The 23,205-nt window shown below is 37.5% G+C and overlaps 1 protein-coding gene across 1 annotated transcript in view; it reads left to right on the top strand.

Annotated features, from left to right (window-relative positions):
• The window catches only part of dmpd (F-box protein dmpd), a 157,693-nt gene that overhangs the window by 104,153 nt on the left and 30,335 nt on the right, over nucleotides 1-23,205 (top strand). The window contains exons 4-5 of the mRNA XM_067156067.2: nucleotides 4,761-4,959; nucleotides 8,065-8,248. Of these exons, the coding sequence (XP_067012168.1) occupies nucleotides 4,761-4,959; nucleotides 8,065-8,248 (383 nt within the window). The remainder of the gene's footprint in view (nucleotides 1-4,760; nucleotides 4,960-8,064; nucleotides 8,249-23,205) is intronic.

The raw sequence follows: 23,205 nt of genomic DNA, 5'->3' as shown, positions 1-23,205 counted from the left end.
TGGCGTATGGCTTTTAGTGCTGGGAGTGTCCGAAGACAAGTTCGGCTCGCGAGATACAGGTCTTTTGATTTGACGCTCGTATATAAAGTTAAAAATTTCATTGTTCCGTATTGAAGAATATCACAATTAAAATTGAAATAATTGATAAGGAGATTCCACCTATTCAATACCAAAGAATAAGAACTGTAGTTAATTACATTCTCATTTAATAATAATTAGAAATGGTACCGGTTTCGACCCTAGTCCAGGTCATCAGCCGATTAAGAAATGGAAAACAATGCATAGGATCAGTAGAAGAGGCAATATGAAAAGGAAATGAACAGTGGTAGACACTGTAAAACTTAGAAGAAGTAAAATACAAGTCATTCAAAAGAAAAACAGTGTGCAATTCTCTTAGCGGCAGCAAGGCACACGCAGCGCTAGGCAAAGTCCCACGATGATTACGAATGGCGGAGAACTGTTCAAAGCCAGTTATTTAAACACTGTCAGGCATAGTCACATCACAATCGAACACATACGAAGGTCCATATTCGTGTAGGAGTTGAAGACGAGCAGATTCTTTGAAGCAACTTGCCAGCTCCCGGTGATCAGCGCGACACATTCAATATCAGGCACTGTGGTTTCAAACACCAAAGTAAAATGGAGAATAGCTTGACGATCCAGTTATTTTCCTTGGTTGCGCCAGAGAATTGCGCACTGTTTTCTTTTGAGTGACTTGCATTTTACTTCTTCTGAGTTTTACAGTGTCAACCCCCGTTCATTTATATCGCCTCTTCTACTGATCCGGAGTGTACTTAATCTTTTCCTATGCATTGTTTTTCATGTTTTAATCGGCTGACGATGACCTGGACTAGGGTCGAAACCAGTACCATTTCTACTTATTATTTAATGGAAATGTAATTTACTACACTTCTTATTCTTTTGTATTGAATAGGTTGAATCTATTTATCAATTATTTCAATTTTAACTTTAATAGTGAATTTTCATTATGTCTGATTTTTGCAACCAAAAAAAAAAAAAAGAAGTCAGGCAGATCCCCACACACATTAAAATTGGTATGAAACTGCGATCAGTTTGTTCGAAACTTACATTTTCGCAGTTTTCCATATTGGGGCTTTCGGGAACCTTAACGAGATTTCTAAAAATACTGAACGTGTTATTCGATGAATCATTCAGAGTTATTAAAAACCAAAAAACAAGAAATAAACCGCTCCGTAACTTGTATTGTCTCACATTAGTACCGACCACTTTAGTCCCTCTCTCTCTAGCCCTGCCACTAGTGGCTGACAAGGTCACCTCCCAGTTGGAGCACTCAATTAACACAGAAAGAACCACTCACATTCTAACAATGCTGCAGACCAGCTTGATAACTGCCAATGGGGCCAGCGGAAAGTAAGTTGTCACCTAACTTCGAACTTCCTATTTGGGTTCATTCTCTTTAGTATTTATATTCTAATTCGTCCCTGTTGAAGTTCACTACAGTATAAAATAGATTGATTCACACTACAGGAGGATGTTTACCCCTAATTTGAACGTTTCTTATGCACGTTGAACATGCAAATTACCATGTCGCACATCATGCAAAATCTTTTGTTAGTTGTGCATGTTTTAGCACATCATTCTTAAAAGGGAACTTATTAACCATGTAGTCACAGGCTGCACTGAAATAGTTGCTGACTAACAAGAAATTTGTAATTTGGTTTCGTACTACATCAAGACCTTTGTGTATCAACACATCAATGAACAATTTTAGGACTTTAACGTGATTAGCTTGCCACATAATATGTGTGATGTTAGCTTGCCACATAATATGTGTGATGTTTAACGACTTTATAGATGTAGTTTCTCTTCATGTATTTTATTATATTGGTGTTTTCGTTCCACATTTTAATGGGTCATACATTAGTTTCCCTATGGATTGTAATTCAATTGTTCTCTTTTAATAATTCAAATGTAATAATCATTTAGTACTTACGGTATGTAGCTGAAGATGTCCACTAAGTGAACAAAACCTGTACTAATATTTGCTATCAGGTGATATCTTTTATCTGATTAAATACACTAGTATATTAAATAGGCGGATCTTTTACATTTGTATATGTTTATTGACGTCAATGCGGAGCCAACATGAAACTTTTAGTATGTAATAAGGTAGAGACTGGAAAAACCCCTGTGGGTGGGGCCAGTAGAGTAAATGCACAATATCCCTGGCTGTTGTAAGAGGTAACTAAAAGGGTTCCCCATGGGGTTTTAACTTAAGAACTTGGGAAGTGACCACAAGACCCCTCCTGAGTCCAGCTTTGCTTCAACTTCCTTGTGTCAAGCTCCTCACTTCCATATTTCCTATTAAATTTCCCTTGTTCAACTCTTGTTCTCTTCCAGCCCTGACGGTATTAGGTTTGCAATGCCTCAGGAGTAGATTTTATCCCCTTTCCTTTCTCTTGCCAATTGGTTGCCCAGCTGTACTTTCTCTTAAAACAATAATCACCACCATCCCCACCAGAGATGGTGAAGTTGAAAGCAAGTCATGAAATCAAAGGAGGTCAGGGGTAAAAGGAATAGGTTACTCTGTGCAACAGATTCCATACCCAACTCAGCGGGTCATCAAATGCATAACATACACTGCATAATAGTTTTATTTGGTTCTTATCAAATGCCTTACAAAGTACCCAGACCTACTACTACTACTACTACTACTACTACTACTACTACTACTACATCACAATCCTTTTTGAAACTGGATGTTCCTTTCATAATTGGATTGCTTGTGTATGGTTTATTTAACAGATTTGATTCGGAAAATAAATTCAGTATTTTTCTATGGTTCCCGAGAACAGCAAGAATGGGCAGGTGCAGCTTGGTTAGTACTTAAGCATCCCATTCAGTTGTCACTTGTAATCTTCACCTCGAAATGATTGTGCGTCTCTTGTAACAGAATCGAGGACTTCCTTTTCATTACTATAGGAAGTATTGCAAGTGAGATATATAAAGTAACTGGTCAAGATAACAACTTGCTTGAGAAAGTTTATGTGATGACAAGGGGTGGTGTGAAAAAAAAATGTTCTAAGTGCGAAAGGGTGTGCTTGCTGAGTGTCTCCCTGCCGATGAGCTTCCACTCTGCATTTGCAGTGAATGAAAATATAGAGTGGAAGCACAGTGTAAACTTGAGTGTCTGGAGCAGCCACTCAGTCATCGATCAAGGTTGGAACATGCCATGTATATAACACTTCGATGACTTCCGAATTCAGTGCTCAACATGGCAGAAGACAGTGGAATTCCAGTCCACTTTTATGTCCATTTTAAATTAACATACAATTCTGTTTTCAAAGTCACAGTTACCGAATAAGAAGCACAAGAAAACAAGTGCAATAAATGCAGTTCAGTGTGAACTACTTGCTAAATTTATTTAACTTTAATATTTCTGTCCAACAACTTTTAATAAAAAATTGCAAAACATGAAAACAAGACTAAAATATAAAGTAGATTTAAAGTGTGCTGGAATCAAACCCATATCATCAAAATAATGGGAGAAGCGAGTGATGAATCTGATGCAGGGGAGAGTAACCCTACCATTGACCGTCTGAAAGGTAGGAAAGCATAGCCTGAAAATTATGACATTGATACATTGAGGAAAATGGTATAATGTACATAACAAAAATTCATTATGATGAAAATAGTATATTGACAATTGAATGTATTTTTTTAAGGAACCAGATCTGCAGGAGTTGTCATACCCTCGATTTCCAACAGAGGCGTCATAACTCTGCAAACATCAGATTTCCTTCAAATTCGGGAGTCATAGACAGGATCAGGCCACGATACATCTATATTGGTTGAACTCCTCCTTTCCATTGCAAGTGGCCTGAACATTAATGCTAGGGACTCCGTTTCTGTAAATGTACTCATTCCCATGATCATGTGGCTTCTTAATTTGTACATGAGTACAGTCTACAGCTCCAACAGCATAAGGGAAGCTAAAACATTATTGGCACTTAGCCTGTGCTTCCTGAATCTAAACATTTGTTGGAATTTTATCTAATAATCTGCTTTCAATTCTATTCATGTCAATACATGCGAAAATGTTTTTGACACAGTGCTCCGAGATTTTCACCAACTCCATTCTGAAACCAGGTTCACCAACATAATGCAAGAAGATTCTCATTTTTTCTTTGTTTGCTAGTGCACCACCTCTTGTTTCTTCGGAGTGCCCAAGGATATGCTCTGCTAACTTTCAGCATGCTCCTTACTGGACTCGTATAACACCTCGTAATCAAGGTGAGATAATTCTCTGCGAAGTTAATAGCATTTTCTTTTCTGATTAACCACCATCATAAACTCTCCCATGCTATTGAACTTGACACTATCATTTGGAGACACCTGCTGAATTTGCTCAAGGAAACATGAGCAAGTGCTTACTGGAATGAGTGCCTGCTTTGTCTTTATTCACTAGAAATCTGGAGCGCCCACTCTGCTACTCGAGGGACTGAAGTGTGTGCTCAAGGTCACACGTCTGCTGTGAGTGACTGCTACCAACCGGTGGTTTTTATTCACCTCATTGCGAGTGCCTGCTCGGAATTCGCAAGTAAAGAGTGCATGCTCATTTTTATTTACACCACTGAATGTATAATGCTAGTTCATAAAGTCACATCCTCCATTCGTCATTTCTACAGCTATTTACTATATCTTTGCATTGTACAGTCTTACTGACTTGTTGGAAAGTTAATTAAAACTTGTATTAATTCCACTTTCTGTATTCCCAGATCTTGGATGAGGTATATCGCATTCTGAACTACATCAAAGTGACCCCCATTCCACTGGCTCGACCTTACAAGGTGACGGATGAACTCTTTGACCTTTCAACAATGGCAATGGAATACTTCAAGGAGCACATAGAGCCTACACTGCCAGAAATAGCATATTTTGGCACAGAGTTCCTGAATTTTACAGGAACTTTCACATGTAATTCCTTTTTATATAGCTTGTACTGATAATTTCTATGAGAGAGAGAGAGAGTGTGTGTGTGTGTGTGTGTGCGCGCACGCACTAGTGACCACATGTTTGTGAGAGTTTTAGTATGTAAGATAATGTTACGTCTCTACCATCAGGTTACAGAAATTAACTTTGTTGATGATCTTCCCTAAGTCAAAAAAATAATTAAGAAGGCCATAGATTGATTTTTACCTCTTAACCCTTTCCCGCCCTTAACGCCCGAAAGCGTCCGACTCTTCACTTTGCCTTCCGGTCCTTAGCGCCCGAAAGCACCCGGCTGCATTATATGCATACTTACGCGAGCTATGCGATAGTTTTTTGTTTTCTTTGGCTTTGAAGTGTTTGAGGCATTTATGAACACACATTACGATCTTCAAGGCTTAGGGAATGAAAGAAGAGCGATAATCTGTCTTAAAACGTCGCCTAGGAAACAGTCTTGAACTTCCGTGAGCGCGGGACAGCTGTGTTTATTTTTGACATATGTTAGGAGGAGACAAACTGTTCAGTGAGATATCCACTTGCATATATATCAATGCAGCATTCAAACAGGCACATTCCGGAAACATAGATACAGAATGTGAAGACACTTGCTCAGGGGAAATAGAAGCTGATATACAGTATATATTCCACTTCCAGAATCCCGCAGTTATTGGTTTAGAGGGATTCGTACAACATGAGAATTTGACAAATAGAGCCTAACTTTGTGTCGAGTACCTAAATTAGAGGGGGGAGGTTTGAACCAACAACCTTATTACTCATTGAATACGGAAATGTATGTGATGGTATGTTTTCCAATATTATTGAAAATTTGAATACATTATGATCAACAGTTTTTATTATATTTAACTTTATCTGAAACGGTGTGCTCTGCTTCAATTTTTCCAAAATAATAGGTTGAAATCTGGCGATAAGCGAACTAAAAATGTGGGCGGGAAAGGGTTATTCAAGATTCATAACTATGCGACAACTTTTAGGTACACTGAGCGAATTGGCTATGCGGTTTGGGTCACATAACTGAGCTTGCATTCAGGAGATGGTGGGTTTGAATCTCACTGTCAGTGGGCCTGAAGATGGTTTTCTTTTTTAACAACTGCTTTACGTCGCACCAACGCAGGTAGGTCTCATGGCGGTGATGGGGTAGGAAAGGGATAGGAGTTAGAGGGAAGTGACTGTGGCCCTAATAAAGGTACAGCCCCGGCATTTGCCTGGTGTGAAAATGGGAAACCACAGAAAGTCATTTTCAGGGCTGCCAACTGTGGGGTTCGAACCCAGTATCTCCTGAATGCAAGCCCATAGCTATGTGACCCAACCACACAGCCACTTGTTTGGTTTTCCCATTTTTTCCTGCCTGATCCCATCACCATAAGAGATATGTCTGGGTCGGAGCCTTGTAAAACAAAATAAAAAAATAAGCTTGTAGGTACAAATTTATTCAAGCTCTTTATACCAGAGTCATTGCCTTCAAACACCAACAAAGTTAACTCAAAGGGATCTATTTCTGAAAAGGGAACAATAATGTAGTTCCTGAAAGAAAACTTTATCCTATTCAGTGTATAATGAAATGTCTGATGGATAGAAAATTGTCAGTTCTACCCATGAAGCAATTAGCTTAATGTATGTTAGTTTCATCTTTTGTTATATAGATATCTTTATACAGGGTGTTTCAAAAAGCATATACTATTTAGAATGCATATATTTATTAAACTGTAAGATATACGAATATGAAACTTTACACACATATTTACGAACCTCTCAAGTTCAGATTACATATGTTCAATATGGCCTCCATCAGCGACACGAACAATATCACATCGATACTCAAATTCCTCCCATACTTGGGCAAGCATGTCCTTCGTCACTGATCTTATGGCAGTACGGATCCGGTTCTTCAACTCTCCCAGGTTCTGTGGGAGTGGTGGTACATAAACTTTGTCTTTAACGAAACCCCATAGGAAGAAGTCACAGTGTGTCAAATCCGGTGACCGTGGAGCCCAACTGAGACATGCTAAGTCGTCAGCTCCTTGACGACCAATCCAACGGTTTGGTAGAGTTTCATTCAGATATTCACGCACTTGGTGAAGTTGTTTTCGTGCAGCCTCGGAAACAACCAGTTTTGTAACATAGCGAGATACTGCTGACCGTTAACCGTGTTTCCATCAAAGAAGAATGGGTCGTAAACAGATGATCGGGATATCGCACAAAACACATTGACTTTGGGTGAATCTTGTACATGTTCAATGACTGCATGTGGGCTCGGTAAGCCCCAAATTCGAACATTGTGTTTGTTCACCTGACCATTAACATGGAAAGTCGCTTCATCACTGAACACGACGCATTGTGCGAAAGTGTTATCATTGTCTGTAGCATCCAGAATCTCTTTACAAAATGCCACACGTTTACGTTTGTCATCAGGAAGCAGAGCTTGTAACAGCTGTAACTTGTACGGCTTCATAACCAACCGACATCTCAAAACACACCAAATTGTTGTTGTTGGCAGTTGTAACTCCCAACTGGCACAACGAGTTGATTTTGAAGGACTACGTTGGAAAGCAGTTTCAATTGTGCAACATTTTCTTCAGGAACGCGAGGGCGGCCAGGACTCTTTCTTTTACATGCACATCCTGTATCTACAAACTGTTGATACCATCTGCAAATTTTCCACCCATTCGGAGGATCAATTTGGTAAGTCAACCTGAAACGTCTTTGCACTGTAATCACAGAATTGCACTTCGCAAACTCGAGAACACAAAATGATTTCTGCTGCGGAATAGCCATTTTAAACATATGATGGTCACCAAGCAAAACAGAAGACAACTGACATCTAGCGGTTATTAATATAAACTAGACTATGCATTAGTTTCTCCAATAGCCGAGCCGAGGCACAGCGATCGATAGTTTGGACAAAATATTACTTTGCAATACGTATATTATTTTTGAAACATCCTGTATTTTAATTTGGATGATGTTTTATTTTTTTCCTTCATGTTTATGTAATTATTTGCCTCATATCTTATTTCAAGAAATATTGTGGTGATCATGATCATGTTTTTGATGCAGTCTCAATGTTTTTTGTAGCTGCTTCATCTAGCAAGTCATACCTGTGCCTTGATTCACCTCCTCATAGTAGTAGTAACAAATCATTTGAGCTGCCTTCTCAGACCTCTACTAGCGGTATTGATGAGCATGTAGCTGAAACACCACCTCAGTCCAATATGGTATTGCGTAAAAGGATCCGTAAAATCAAACAAGGCATGAAAAGGTGAGTTATCAGGTATTATTTCTTTCCTTTTTCTAATGTATTAATTTGTATGATCATGTTGACACAGCTTTAGTGTACTCTTTTAGGAACTCAATCATCATTGATCTGCTGTACTTGTAAGGCTGTCACTCAAGAGGCAGATTCCCTGTCAATTGTTTACTTAGACTTTTCTTAAAATTATTTCAAAGAACTTGGAAATTTATCAAACATTTCCCTGGGACCGGTTGCATAAACCGTTTGATCTTAGATCAGAGACGAAATTGATCTCAGTACTCGCTATGCTCAGATTTTTTTGTTGTTGAGATCATTCACACTGAACTAGGATTAACTTTGACTGGAGAAATTTCTCCGATCAAACTCTTTGATGTAGTTCAAGGAGTTATTTTCTATTCGAGATACAAGAACAGCTGATTGTGAACATATTACCTGTGTTGTTACGATAAATCTTAAGAAAATACACAAAGACTAAGCTAATACATTGTTAGCTATAGTACTGTATTTACTCGTATATTAGACCCCCTTGGCTTTTTGAGACGAAGAAAATGAAAAAATTAAATCTCGCATTCGAGACCCCCCCCCCCCCCAACATAATTCATCAGAGAAGAGCCATGATTCCACTTCGAAGTGGCTACAAGCCTTATGCAGCTCTGATATCGCACAAATTTGTGAATAGTTTCGTCCGCACGACCTACGCAATGAAAACGCGTCGAAGTCATACGGTACATCTGTGTTTCGTAGTTAAGAAATGTCCGCCTCCGTAGCGTAGGCCAGCTCTGATTACGTCACACAAATAGATGAATAGTTTTGTGTCCGACCCACGCACTGCAAGCACATATCAGTCATGTATATATGTCTGTGTTTTGTTGTTAAGAATGACTGCCAGCATAATGGTTAGCACAATTAGCTGCCATTCGCGGAGCCTGAGTTTGATTCCCGGTACCATATTGCCAGTGATTTACAAATGACAGGAAGATTGATTTGCGGTAAAAATGATACATGCAACTCCCTTCCACTGGGGGCCTGTCTAAAATAGAGCTGCACTACCTCGGGATGAAGAAACGAGTTTACAGTGGAACCTCGATTCTCCGTTTTTGGAGGGACCCCAGAAAAAAAAAAACGTACAACATGGGAAAACGGAAAATCCGGGAATGAATGAACCATCAACAATTTGACTAAACATTACAAAAATGAAATATGTATACTTATAATCTTACAAACATCCCTAAACCAAACCAAACTAGCCCCAATGGGCCTTCCGCCTACCAAGCGGCCGCTGCTCAGTCCGAAGGCCTGCAGATTACGAGGTAATGCATTGTCAGTGTGACGAATACCCTCGGCCGTTATTCCTGGCTCTCTAGACCGGAGTCGCCATCTCACCGTTGACCGTTTGGCACTCAGCCTATATGCAGGGGTTTGCTCGAAGACACTCGGACTAATTTCTGTCATTTTCCAAACCGAATTTTAAAAAATCAACATGTAAACAGTTTAACACACATTAAAATAAAATAAATCATACTAATACAGGAAACTATGAGCATTTCAGAAATGACCATACCTAGGTTGTTTTTTTATTGGTAAAGCCAAAAAAAAATTATTAAATTTTGAAAATAAATTATAAAAAATAATTTTTGGTTTTCAATGACTGAAAAATCAGACATTATTGCGTCTTCCTTATTTACTCTTAGACGTGAAAGAAAGAACACTTAATTCTGAATAATTTTATATCAATACGATGTGTGTTCTACAATTCATTCATGAAGCGTGGCACAAATTTATTCACTGTACATGTAACGGTCATCGATGTCAGGTCCTCGCGGTCCGATGCACGGTGAGCAGCTGTGACTGTGTCATTTCCCACATAATGCAAATCACTTTTGGCAAAAGGAGGTCATTATTACTGTCTAAATCATCTGAAAATTCAAGGATGTCGGCCTCATTCGGCCTTGAATTTGGCCTAGCCATTACGATAAAAAGATGACGCAAGCACGTGCGAGAACGGAGTTATGAAAAGGAGTTAAATTATAGTTTGCGAAGTACAACGAACACACGATATACCAAAGAAATGAAATATACTCTAAACTGAACTCTTATCAAGATCAAATTGTTGTATTCATAAGCCAACCAAAACAGATCCACGCAATAACAACTTCTAATAACCACAGCATAAACATTCACGGTCAACAGATTTCATTTGTCGAAAATAAAAATATTTTGTAGGGCTGGTGGATATATCTGTAGAGTAAAACGCAAATTCAACACTTTAAGGTACCGTTACGATCAACTGTTACAATTTAACAGCCACGCAAAAGACCAAAATCCATAAATAGGACAGAGCCGATGTATCGGCAACGTGAGCTTTCTCGCCATAACCTCTTGCACCGATAGATCGGCGCGCTGAGTGCGAAAGGGTTAAATAGTTCCTAAATTAAAGGTAATCGTAGAATGAGTTAACCTGGAGTTAGCCCTCATATCAAGGTAAAAATGCCTGACCTGGCCAGGAATTGAACCCGGGCACTCCGGGTGAGAGGCAGGCAAGTTAGACTGCGAGGCGGGCGTTAAACATTACCGGTACTTACCGGCACGCAACTTAAAAATTTTGAAACTTTCCATTCAGTTTCACAGGGGAAACTTCGTCAGTTTCCTCTGAAAACTTCTTTCAGTTCAGCAACTTTGATCAGCCCAACTCTTCGAAAAATCTAATCCCCGTAACGCCAAGTCAAACAACAATCGACCACAGTAAGTTTTAATTCTCTAATCTAATAAAATAAACCACACATTAGATACAAAAGCGCCCAACATGATGGCAAAATCCCTTTTTTTTTTTTTTTTTTTTTTTTTAATCTTTCATTGTAATTTGGTCACCAGTATACTGTTCGTTGTCAGTTTATGGAAATCTTGTACCGCCTAAATTAGGCCTACATCGACTTTTAAAGGTTATGTTGAACTCGAGAATTCAGTATGGTTTTGAATGAAATTTCAGTTCTCAAGTTTTCAAATGCATTATATTCAATTCTGCCCGTCACTAATCACAATCAAATTGTAAAGAGAAAATATATCATTAACACTTCCGAAATTACAGTCGTTTGCGACCTTGAGCTCAATTGGAAAGTGCGCTCGCTGTACAAGTCGGTACGAGTGCTAAATGATACAAAGTTTTTAAATGTAACGTGCGCAAATAAAACGACTGCGGTTTTTATAACATTTTAACACAAAAACGTGAAATTCCCAGTCTTATATTAGGATCAAAACAGTAATAGGCAATCCCAAAACCTTCCATGGCTTTATGTATGTAAGGTGTAACATCTGTTCTGGTCTCGATTACATAATCTTATACGATAATATTAAAATACTAAATTTGTGTTACTTAAGGAGGAGTAGTTTCGATTCATGCCTGAAAACCCAGTGACTATACAATGCTCTGAGGGAAGTGCCGAAAACCTGTTCGGCGATACACTCGAAAAAAGTAAAAAAGAAAAATAATATCTAACCCTGGACATAATGTAGACGTTTTGCAAGTACGAACATTTGACGAAACTCGTTTCGCCTTCAAGTAGAGCTGTCAAAATGCACCCTGTCTCCTTCCAGTTGTTGTGGACACTCTCTGCTTTATGATTTCCGAGGATTCTCTATTGCAAACTGTCCACTTCATGGCCGTATCGATGAGTATAATCAACAAATTAATCTAAAAAGCCACCTAATCGATACTTTATTTCTTTTGCCATTGGCAAACTTAAAAATACATTAACAAACACAGTACATGTTTCGACCACTTAGTGGTCATCTCCAGCTGTATATAAAAAATATAAAAAATTCTTAGATGATAACATTTAAAAGCAAGCACATTGGATCATAAAACTATATCCCATGGGAATCCAAAAACTATTGTACTAAATGCTTTAAATGAAATCACAGTAGGTCGTGCACGAAGGCAGTTCTCCGAGGCAACGCGGATTAAACATTTGCCAGATAAGATCGCGAGGCAAGCTGCCCAAATCAGATCGTCATTTTATGTAACAGAAGCCACCACAGGGTTTTAGCAAGTTAAACGACTAACACAATTTCTTTTATCACATTCCGAAGAGCAATTCTCGGAAGTTAAACAGTCGACACGGCCTTTTAACCACAAGAATATCACTCAAGGAAGTTATTAAATATAAACAATAAATACATGAAGACTGGTGCATGTGACATAAACTTTCATTCAAGCACAAGTGTTTTTGAATAAGTGCCTTACCATAGACACTTTAGAATATTTTAAAGTATGTTTATTAAAAACAAAGTGTTTAACATCACCACATACGTGAATTTTGATTGAGTTATTATTTTTCTCACAAATGCCTGAAGATTATTACAAACACGAACTTTTTATTCACGCCACCTAATGTTATCAAAAAGAATTTTACCATAGACGCTTTTAAATATTTTAAATATGATTTTCATCATTTAAGTTTTTAAACACAATTGTAAACGATACTGTAATTTAAGTATCATTCACATAAGTCTCCTTACCCCCCCCCCCCCCCCCCAATCTTCCATTTCATTTAAAGCATTTAGTACAATCGTTTTTGGATTCCCATGAGATATAGTTTTAAGATCCAATGTGCTTGCTTTTAAATGTTATCATCTAAGATTTTTAAAAAAAAAATTTTTTATATACAGCGGGAGATGACCACTAAGTGGTCGAAACATGTACTGTGTTTGTTAATGTATTTTTAAGTTTGCCAAAGGCAAAAGAAATAAAGTATCGATTAGGTGGCTTTTTAGATTAATTTGTTGAGGATTCTCTAAACAATACCACCCGAATGCGATGCTAAGACGGTCCCTTATGCAAATTCACCGCCGATGCTTTTCCCTTAAGCAAGTTCACTGCTGATGCTTTTCCAGTACAGTACTTCCTCAAATTACCGCAATGACGGGACGTTAAGACCAAGATCCGTAAGTATGCTGTAGCCGTCCTTTTGTGAGATAGTTTCTTGAAAAGCGCATGATTGAGGATTTAGCATTGATGGGACTGAAATTTCAGGACGGTTGACCAGGGAAATCGTTTCTTCGAGGAACGGTTAATGCGGGATTTTTACAATGTGATTTAATTAAGATGCTCATGGGACCACGTAATTTGAATGAATAACCCTTTCAGACCTGAAAGAAAACTGGCGGTGTGAATTTTTGTTTGTACGTCAAAAACTGACTAAAATGCTCTTAAATACATATATTTCTAGTTTATTGTACAAAATAAAAATTAACATCTGAAAAAAAGCACCCGCACAATTGTGTGTGTCAGGACTTAATTCACTACGTACAAAAAAGAAAAATTACCTCAATGCATGTGAATATACATATGTACATGATCAAATGTTCTATTTTACAGTGTAGAATGATTTTAAACAATTAAAATTTTATACATTACATTTCTCATGTAGAGTACGAGTTTTGTTTTCACAATCCTTTTTTGTGACAGCACCCAGCACTCCTGCATGCATTGCCTGTAAGGAAACATAGCCTGCACATATGTGCGTATCAACATTCAAAACCTCATGGTATTACGTACGATGTTGTAAATTCATAATTTACGTTTACTACACAATTTACACACTTCATTGATTATATTCTGATATTCAGTAAAGCTTCCAGATTAATATGAATGCAATAAATAAATACTTACTTTAGGCATTACTGCTTCCTGCCATCTTGCTAATGAACTGTATTTTTAAACTCTTCTTCCTGCCCCCTGGTGGTCAAGTACTAAATAAAAACGGCTGAAGTACATGCTACGTGTTCCGCACAAACACTGCAGTCTGGTCTAGCACCAAGAAAACGTCAAATAAGCTCAGACATAAATAAAATACGAACCCGCACAATTGTGCGTACACGGTCTGAAAGGGATAATACGGGAAAACGTAGTTTCCAGGAACGTATAATCAAAGTTCTACTGTACTTTAGTTAAGAAATACTCATGGTTGTTGCTAGGCCTATTAATATAGGCAGGCGAGATCATTAACAAAATGATTGTTTAATATCTCGTAACTCAGGCCAGTATAGTGTTTTTGGGGGGTTTAAAATGTGATAAAAACAATCCATGACAATTGTTTTACACGCCATCGTACTTAATAAATAATAATATTGATTTTGTTATGCCCCCACTTACTTTCAAAGATTTTCGGAGACGCCAAACAAAACATACTAGGATATGCGTTAATAAAAAATGGGAGACAACAAACGATCAAAGATAAAGGTAGGGTTTTCCACCTGTTCACTACTACAACATAGTAAAATTATTAAAATATTACATATTTGTTGTCATTTTTGGAAATTGTATCTAGGTCGGTGTTTAAACTTATAAATGCGTTCTTTAAAACTGTGATTATAGCCCTTCTGGAGTGCAGTGCTACGTATTGCAACCATACCATCCATGCCATTGCCCCATAAAACCATACGACAGCATCATTGTCACCATGATTTCGGGTTACCGCCATATAGCACCATGCGCCAAGGCATTCAATGGTATAGGACCTTTTAAGTCTAGAGTCAAATGCCACCTCATCTAGAAAGCGAAGGAAAATAAACTTCAAAGTGATGAGTGAACAAAAGCTCTTTCGACCGTGCCAGGATCAACTGCACTCCTCCATTCCAAAGAATCAAACCAACGGCCTCCCAGGGCCATGGTGCATTCGCGGCATAAAATCAAAATACAACACTAAACTAACTTAAAGGCATAAATGAACGGCGGAAATTTTAGGATACATTTTTCGGCAAAATGACAAGCAAGGAAAAGTTTACAAAGCTATTTTATTTTCCTTGATAAAATCATGATTAATTGAAATCAACCCTGAATAATTTTACTATAATAAAAACAAAATATACAATGTCCAATGGACTAAATATGACTTAGATGTCGCACCTTTCATTAAGAATTTTTCTAACAATTCATATTTGATCATTTTATCAGTTGAAATACTGTAGTTAATCCTTCCAGTCCCTTTTAGACATGACAATAAGTACCAATATCATTATTGGTACAAAATCCTTTTTAAGAACAGAAATATCCTTGTAAATGCGACGGTTCTCATTACAAGCTTTCTTCACTATAAGAAGAAACACATAATCTGTGCGAAAATTGGAGACAACTTGGAGTGGTCGCCTAACTAATTAATTATACTACTAATTAAATAAACAAAAGAATAAGCTAACACTAGTGGGCAAAATCACAACCATCAAAAAAAAATTAGACAAATGTCGGGTCCAGAAATCGAACCCATCTCGCAATGAATCCGATGACAAATGAGACAGAACCTGTTTGGAATTCAAACAAAACATTAAACACAACTCAAGGAGCATATTCAAAAATTATGTACACATATTCTAAAACAAAGTATAAGCAATTTGCGCATGCAACTGGCTGTACAACACAAAAAAAATTGTGTGTGACAAAAAAATATCCATGGTCTGCCTTGGAGTTCAAACCGATGGTCTCCAGGATGCCACCGACAAAGGGGTATCTAAAAACTCCCTATCTCAATTATTCATGAGGTCAACCTATCATACAATACTAGCGTTCCAGTTATTTAATTTCTTTGTAGAAATAAACATGAACGAGTTAAAAAAAAAATCCTTTAAATGTAATTGGGTTTATGCGAAACCCCACACATTCAGTCTTAGTGGACAGGCTTGAACAATACACTTGGCAGTTTTCTTCCTAACAAGGGATTGCTAGCGCTCCCTATAAAATCACAAATCATACAACGCAGAACCACACCTAATAATGGGTGGCCGCAGATCACTTCTTGTCAACAAACTCAAGGTGAGACTGTCTCCCTGAAAATACATCATGGTAAATAATATCATTTCAACTGATATCCTCTTATCATATTCCATAGCTCCACTGGCTTGTTAATTCTCTGCCCTCTTACAATTCTTTAATTCAATATCAAGCCACTATTCATCTTTTCAATTTCACATCCATTGACTTAGAATGTCCAGGTTCACATCCGTCCGACTACATAGAATATCTCATCCTATGTTTTCCTACAGTTTGAACTCAGACAAAAATCAAATATGAATTTAAATGTATCCATAATATTATTATTTATTTATTTATTTTATGCCTTTGTATGTGGCGAAGTTAGGGCTCACGGCCCTCTCTTACACTTAACCACTACGTACAGTACATAATCACATACTTTAGTAAAATAACATTAGCAGACCCTAGGAGCTACTTAAATTTATGGAGTAATATTATAACAGATTATAATTGTTATTTTTAATGATTAATATTATCTAGCCTATCTACATCTACATCACCTAACAATAGTTCTAAATCATAATTGCACTCATACACACTAACATTCATACAAGCTGGTCACGTATTTAAGAGGAAATCTCGACAAGACCGTTTAAATGAGACTGTTGAAGTGCTATTACGTATACTGACAGGGAGTGTGTTCCATAGCTTTGCCCCAGACACTTGGAAAGAGTGGCTGTATACAGATGAATGATTAACAGGTATCATAAGGGTAGAAGTCGATCTGGTATTATGTCCATGGAAAGATGAGAGGAAGTTAAAATGTGACGATAGGTATTCAGGTGTAGATTCGTTCAGAAGTCGAAAAATTAGTGTCGCAGTATGTAAATTCCTTAGTTGATCAATTTTCAGCCAGGATAGCTTCTCATAATAAGGGGAAATATGTGTCCTAAAGTTCAAAGAAAATATAAATCGTATGCAAGAGTTCATTGCCCTTTGAAGTTTCATAGATTGTTCTGCAGTTGCATCGGTTAATACGACATCACAGTAATAAATTATTGGAAAAATGAGGGTTTGAATAAGTTTTATTTTCATGCTGTGTGGAAGAATGGATTGTTTCATTTTTAGGGGGTGAAGAGATGCATATACTTTTCTGCAGACACTTGTTATATGGTCATTCCAGTTTAATGTGTCATTCATGACAACGCCTAGGTTTTTTACAGACTTCTGAAAAGGTATAGCTTCACCACAGAGCATGAGGTTAGGCTGCTGTATGATGTTTAGCGTATTTAAAAGTCTAGATTGTCCTATTATGATTGCTTGCGTTTTCTTCGGGTTAATTAATAGGCAGTTATCTTTAGCATACGAGCTAATTGAATTTAAAGTCGAGTTCATATGGTGGATTGCTTTGTCAATGTCAGGGACCTTAAAGTGTGAGTATATCTGAAGATCGTCGGCATAAAGATGATAGTTGCAGTCGTTCAGATGAGAAGAAATGTCATTAATATAGATTAAGAATAAAAGAGGTCCAAGAATAGACCCTTGGGGAACGCCAGATAGCTTAGTCCTCCATTCTGTAGTCTTCATGTTTGATACAACTTGCTGTCGTCTGTTTTTGAGGTATGAGCCCAAGAGCTGAATAGCAGAATGAGCCATGTGAAGTTTTTGTAACTTAGCTAACAGTATGTCTATATTTACAGTGTCAAACGCACTGCTAAAGTCTAGAAGGATAAGTATAGTCAGTTTTCGTTCGTCCATAGCCCGTCTAATGTCATCCGTGATTTTGATTAGTGTAGTTGTAGTGCTGTGTCCTTTCTTAAAACCAGACTGTAAGGGATCAAGTACAGAATGTTTTTCCAAGTATTTAAAAATTTGTTTATGCATTATCTTCTCCAGAACCTTAGAAAGTGCTGTGAGGATGCAGACAGGTCGGTAGTCAGATGCATTGCTTGCAGGAGAGATTTTTGGGACAGGCACAATGAGTGCATCTTTCCATTTAATTGGGATTTTGCCTGAAGTAAGACAGGTATTAAGTAAATGCGTAAAAATGGGCAGTATTATGTCGATTATGTAAGTCACAAATGAAATGGGAATTTCATCAGCTCCTGTTGCGTGAGATTTTATTGAATTAACTTCCCTTCTTACTTCATGTTCTGTAACGATATCAAATTCGAATGCAGGACGGACTGGGGATTGTTGCCTTAATATATTGTCAATGGTGTTTTGTACTGTCGTTGTGTCAGGAGTTAGACGTTCCGTGGAGAAATATGTATTTAGCTCATCAAGGGACACCTCGGGATCAGTATGTTTCGCAAGTGGTTTGCCAATACCCAGTGACCGAAGTTGTCGCCATGTGGAACCAGTGTTAATGTTTTTGTTTAAATGCTGGAAATAATTAAATTTCTTATTACGAATTACAAGCTTAATTCGGTTTCGAAGAACACGGTACTGCTCATGTACGTCAGCTAGTTGAGTCTGCTTATAGCGTCGGTGTAGTGCGTCTCGTTCTTTCATCATAGTCTTAACATCAGCAGTCAGCCAAGGGCAGGGTGGACGTGTTACTCTCACAGAACGCTTTGGTGCATGTTTGTTGTACAATTCATGTAAATGGGAATTAAATATTTCCACTTTCTCGTCAATGTCACTCTTCATCATTATGTCATTCCAGGGGCAGAGTTGTGCATCTTGTCTCAGTTGTATTAAATTCATCCTTTTAAAGTCTCTAAACGTTACATATTTCAGAAAAACAAGTACTTGACATAAAAGGAAAACTTTATCTAAAAGTGGGAGGGCGTTCGTTCGTGTCCAGGCTTGTCACAACTTGCACAAATAATTAATACAGCCATCTACATATTCTATTATTGCAAAATTACATTAAAACAAGAGTGCCTTCCTATCCCCAAGATTATTATGCCAATAGTGGCATTTTGAAGACACTGTCACCATGCATTACCAAAAATAGGTTGAATATTCTATAAAATAAACAATATACATATCACGATTTGAAATCATCAATAATACAAATCTATATTTTGCCCTCCTAATCTAAAGCACTCTCAGACTTGCTGATATTTCATCATTAAATCACGTACATGCATTACATTAAATTTATATATTATAGGCCCAAAATTTTAGCACACATAATAGAATTTCCATTCCCATCTCGAATATATTTTAAACAATATGAAAACCACTCACAAGTCTCTCTCTGACTCAAGAATACATGCAATTTACATTACTAACCTACTTTATGTGATCTACATATTGCATAACCATGCATTTATTTGGATAATATTTAGATTTTCTGTACTTATCGTCGTGTCAAGAAATCCATGGTTCGGGCCCAGGAAAGGCCCTAATCGTCTTCTAGGCTCTCATGGTGCTGACGTGGATCACAGGTTCGAATCCTCTTATATTCCTGTTGAGCATGTTTATAATACCAGGGTCCTCTTCTTGGACAAGGTTTTTCACACCACGTATTTGCAAAATGTATATTATCACTCCTGAATACAGGTAAGGCCAGAACACCAGCGGACTGTGTGTCTGCCGTCGATCTTTCGCGCCAAGTGGATATTGTCTCAACATGGCTGACCCTTATATAATATTCCCCCTACGCAAACAATAGACGGCGGTCAGTCCCCGCCGCATTTTCGCAAATCAGTGCTTTTACGGGTTGTGTGACATCGGCAATGCGCTCGATCAGCGGTTTATTTAAAATTTATTATCAAAAGGATGCCTTTGCGGGGATCCCTCATCCGGAGTCTGTGTATTTAGTTGGCGTGGGCATGCTACTGGTGCTTACACACCTGCCAACTTTCCTGATTTAGGTGGGAGACTCCCGATTTTCGACGGTTTTTCCTGCCTCCCGATTATTCTATTATTTCTCCCGATTTTAGCTTTTTTTTTTTTTTTTTTGTTGTTGTGTGTGAACTTCAAACATTTGTTTTCAAATCCCACCTTTTCAGCTTTTTTATGCCAGTGGCCGGAAGTCCTTCGCTCATTGGCCACTTTCAAACTAAATATCGACGTTTATTAATGCGAGAAATGTGCGATGTTTGTTGAAACATGTATATCGATTGTCAATCTCTCGTTCTCGTGTGCTATGTTCGTGTTCGTTCACATCAGTTTAGTCGATTCCATTCTCTTTGGTCGATTCTAGAGACTAGTCGCTAGATATTGAGTCTTTCTTAGTAATTTAGTGACAGAATTTCAATGATAACGACTAGTGACTTTTCTAGAGATTGTAGCAGCCATTTGGAGATAATTCTGACTAATTTTAATTTATCTCAATATAAATCAAATAAGAGTGTCTGTATATTGCTCATAATTTAAAAAGGATGATATTTCCATACCGGTCGTAACCATAGTAACAAGGGGAAATGCACGTTTTAATTTGCCGTAATTTCTATCTTTCTGTCCGTTTGTATATACGTACGCACGCTCATCACGAGAAAACGGCTGACGAGAATTTAATGAAAATAGGTATATAACATCGGGGAAAAAGTCGCTGCAATTTAGGCCATAAATAATTTTATTCACACGGAGTGAAATGGTAGTTTAGGGGAAGGCCTAAAATTTATTTCTCAAATATTTGTTATGATTGGCCCTATCGATAAATACTACATAACTTAAGTTATATATTGTACCGGTTACGACCTGTACATGCATATTTTTTGAGAGTTAATTGTATTTAATCATCACTCGTATTACTCCGTGCAAGCCTGGTTTGTTTACATTCAGCGGGACGAGCGAGCAAGCTGAGGACAGCTGTATGTGTGACGTAGCTGCAGGGGCTAGTTAGATCACCCACCTGTCATGCCACGTGCAGCTGGCCTGAACTCGTATGTTCTAGATTCAAGCGTCACACCTTCCCGAACATTCGACGGAGAAAAAATTTAAAACTCCTATAATAATTATGGTAGCGACTTGAGCAACATTTCATTTTAAAGGGAATCACATAAACGTCGCAATGCTTGAATTTCAAGAAAATCCGTCGAGGGATTCAGGAGATAACCAGCTTCACAGCATATGTGACGTAGATGTCCCCAAACCGAATATAAGGAGGGCTCAATATAGCCTGATATCTCGGTCAGTCTGTCACAGTCGAGTGGCTCTACTCGCTGCCATAATTGTCGGAGGCTATCTTCGTGTGGTTATAGTCTCACTGAGGAACTCTGAATTTCCTCGAAGTCTTTATTTACGAGTGTTGAGGAACTCTGAATTCTTCTAAGTCTTTATAAATGGGACTTGTAATATTTACAAGTGTTGAGGAACGAATTCTTCTAAGTCTTTACAAATGGGACTTGTAATATTTACCAGTGATGGACTAAATTTTCTCCAGTGATTTTTCAAAGACTTGTAATATTTACCAGCATTGGACTCTAAATTTATTCGAAGTTTCCATGAGCATAGACTTGTGATTTTTGCCATTGATGAACTATTCCATGCTTACGTTGAAAATAAATCTTAAAGTCGGGCTCTTTTACTGGTACAATATTATTACATTTCCTCTCATTTATATCTTATACACTTTTACTGTGCTGGCTGTGATAAGAGATATTCATGAATTTGGATTTTTTGCTAAGTCCATATCAGCGCCGAGGTACGAGAAAATGGGTGAACAGAATTGCATGTAAAGTTGGGGAATAAGGAACTACTACAGTCTGCGCTATAAATAATTTTATTCACTCTGTTCGAAATGGTAGTTTAGGGGAAGGTGCCAAAAATTTAATTTTTAATTACCTATCTTACTGGTCATATTGAAAAGTACTACGTAGCAAAAGTTATAGAGAATACAATTTCTGATTATTTATGTCTTGTCTTAATTTTGAAGATGATTATAAGAATGAGAAGAAAGTCATGAAGGAACGATCGCTTGAATAACACAAGGACTCATGAAAGAAAGGACGACTCACTTTACATTAGATGTTCTAATATCACAGATTCGGAAGAAAACTAAATGTGAAGGCCTCCAATATAGGAAGCTCATAAAATTGATCAACATTAACATTACATTAACCATTGTTTGTTGTGATGTGCTTTGTGTATTCTGCTGCCATTTATCTCTGATAGATGGGATTACTGCTGCGTATCGAGTATAACAGCCTGCCTGAATATTGGCGGGAAGTAGCTGGGGAGTGGGGAGTGAGATCTCTCTCTTTTCTTTAGCATGCCATTCGTCTGGTTCATAAATTTTCTGATACTACTGGTACGTAACACACTGGATCATCATAGTTTTCCAGCTATTCAAACCCTACTCTGAGGCAGTGATTGGAATGAGCAGTGTGCACACTTAAACGGAATAATTACACAGGAGTGTTCGCGGCTGTCTGCAGCGTGGTCATTCTAGCTCTGAACTTTGAACTGTTAGATCAACATAGTAGTACTTGTGATACAATTCCTTTAGGTTTGCCAATTGCCACCTTTTCAATACAATAAAAATATATTACAAACTTACATATTTATTATGATGTTTACATGGTACATGTTTCGCTCCTTTTCGTGAGCATCATCAGCCAAACTATCATTAATCTAAGATTGTGTAAGATCATAAAACAATTCTATTGGTTCAAGATTACTCTTATAAAACTAATTGACAATCTTACAACATTTTAAAAGCCTTCAACAATAAAATTATGTCTTAAGTTAACACTTTTTGTCTAAAATCTTCTTCAGTCCAAACATTTTATCGCCGAAACTCATCCAGTGAACATCTTTTAAAATTGTTTAAAAAATAAGAATAAAATAAACTTTGAAATCTGGCTAGTTGTGTTGGTTCCCGTTGCTTAACTTGTATAATTATCATTAAAACTTCATAACAGTATTGAATATTTTCTGCAGTTGATAATTGTCATTATGGTCGATAGATTTGTTCTCGTTGCTGGAGTAACATAAAATGTATTGATATTAATTTATATTATCAATGGGGTAAAATTGTTCGTGAACAATCTTGTTGATAAAAACTTTTGATGTGATATTGGATTTAAAATGTTTGTTTCATATGACAGCATTGCTTTTAATCGCACCATTCATACTGGCGTCATTGTAATGACCTATGTTGACTTCAGTTGGTAAAATTATAAGGACAGTCTTTCTGAGAATTCCGTAGAGAAGCCCGGGTACATCAGCTTGTTATTTGATCCAGATAGCATTGCGCTTCGCATAATCACGCGGGCGCTTGATGCAATATATTAATCTATGCATTTGCTAAGTAATGGTA

Source organism: Anabrus simplex, chromosome 1 (assembly GCF_040414725.1).
Source record: "Anabrus simplex isolate iqAnaSimp1 chromosome 1, ASM4041472v1, whole genome shotgun sequence".
NCBI lineage: Eukaryota > Metazoa > Arthropoda > Insecta > Orthoptera > Tettigoniidae > Anabrus > Anabrus simplex.
The sequence above is the reverse complement of the archived record's forward strand: the minus strand, read 5'-3'. Positions and strand labels throughout refer to the sequence as shown.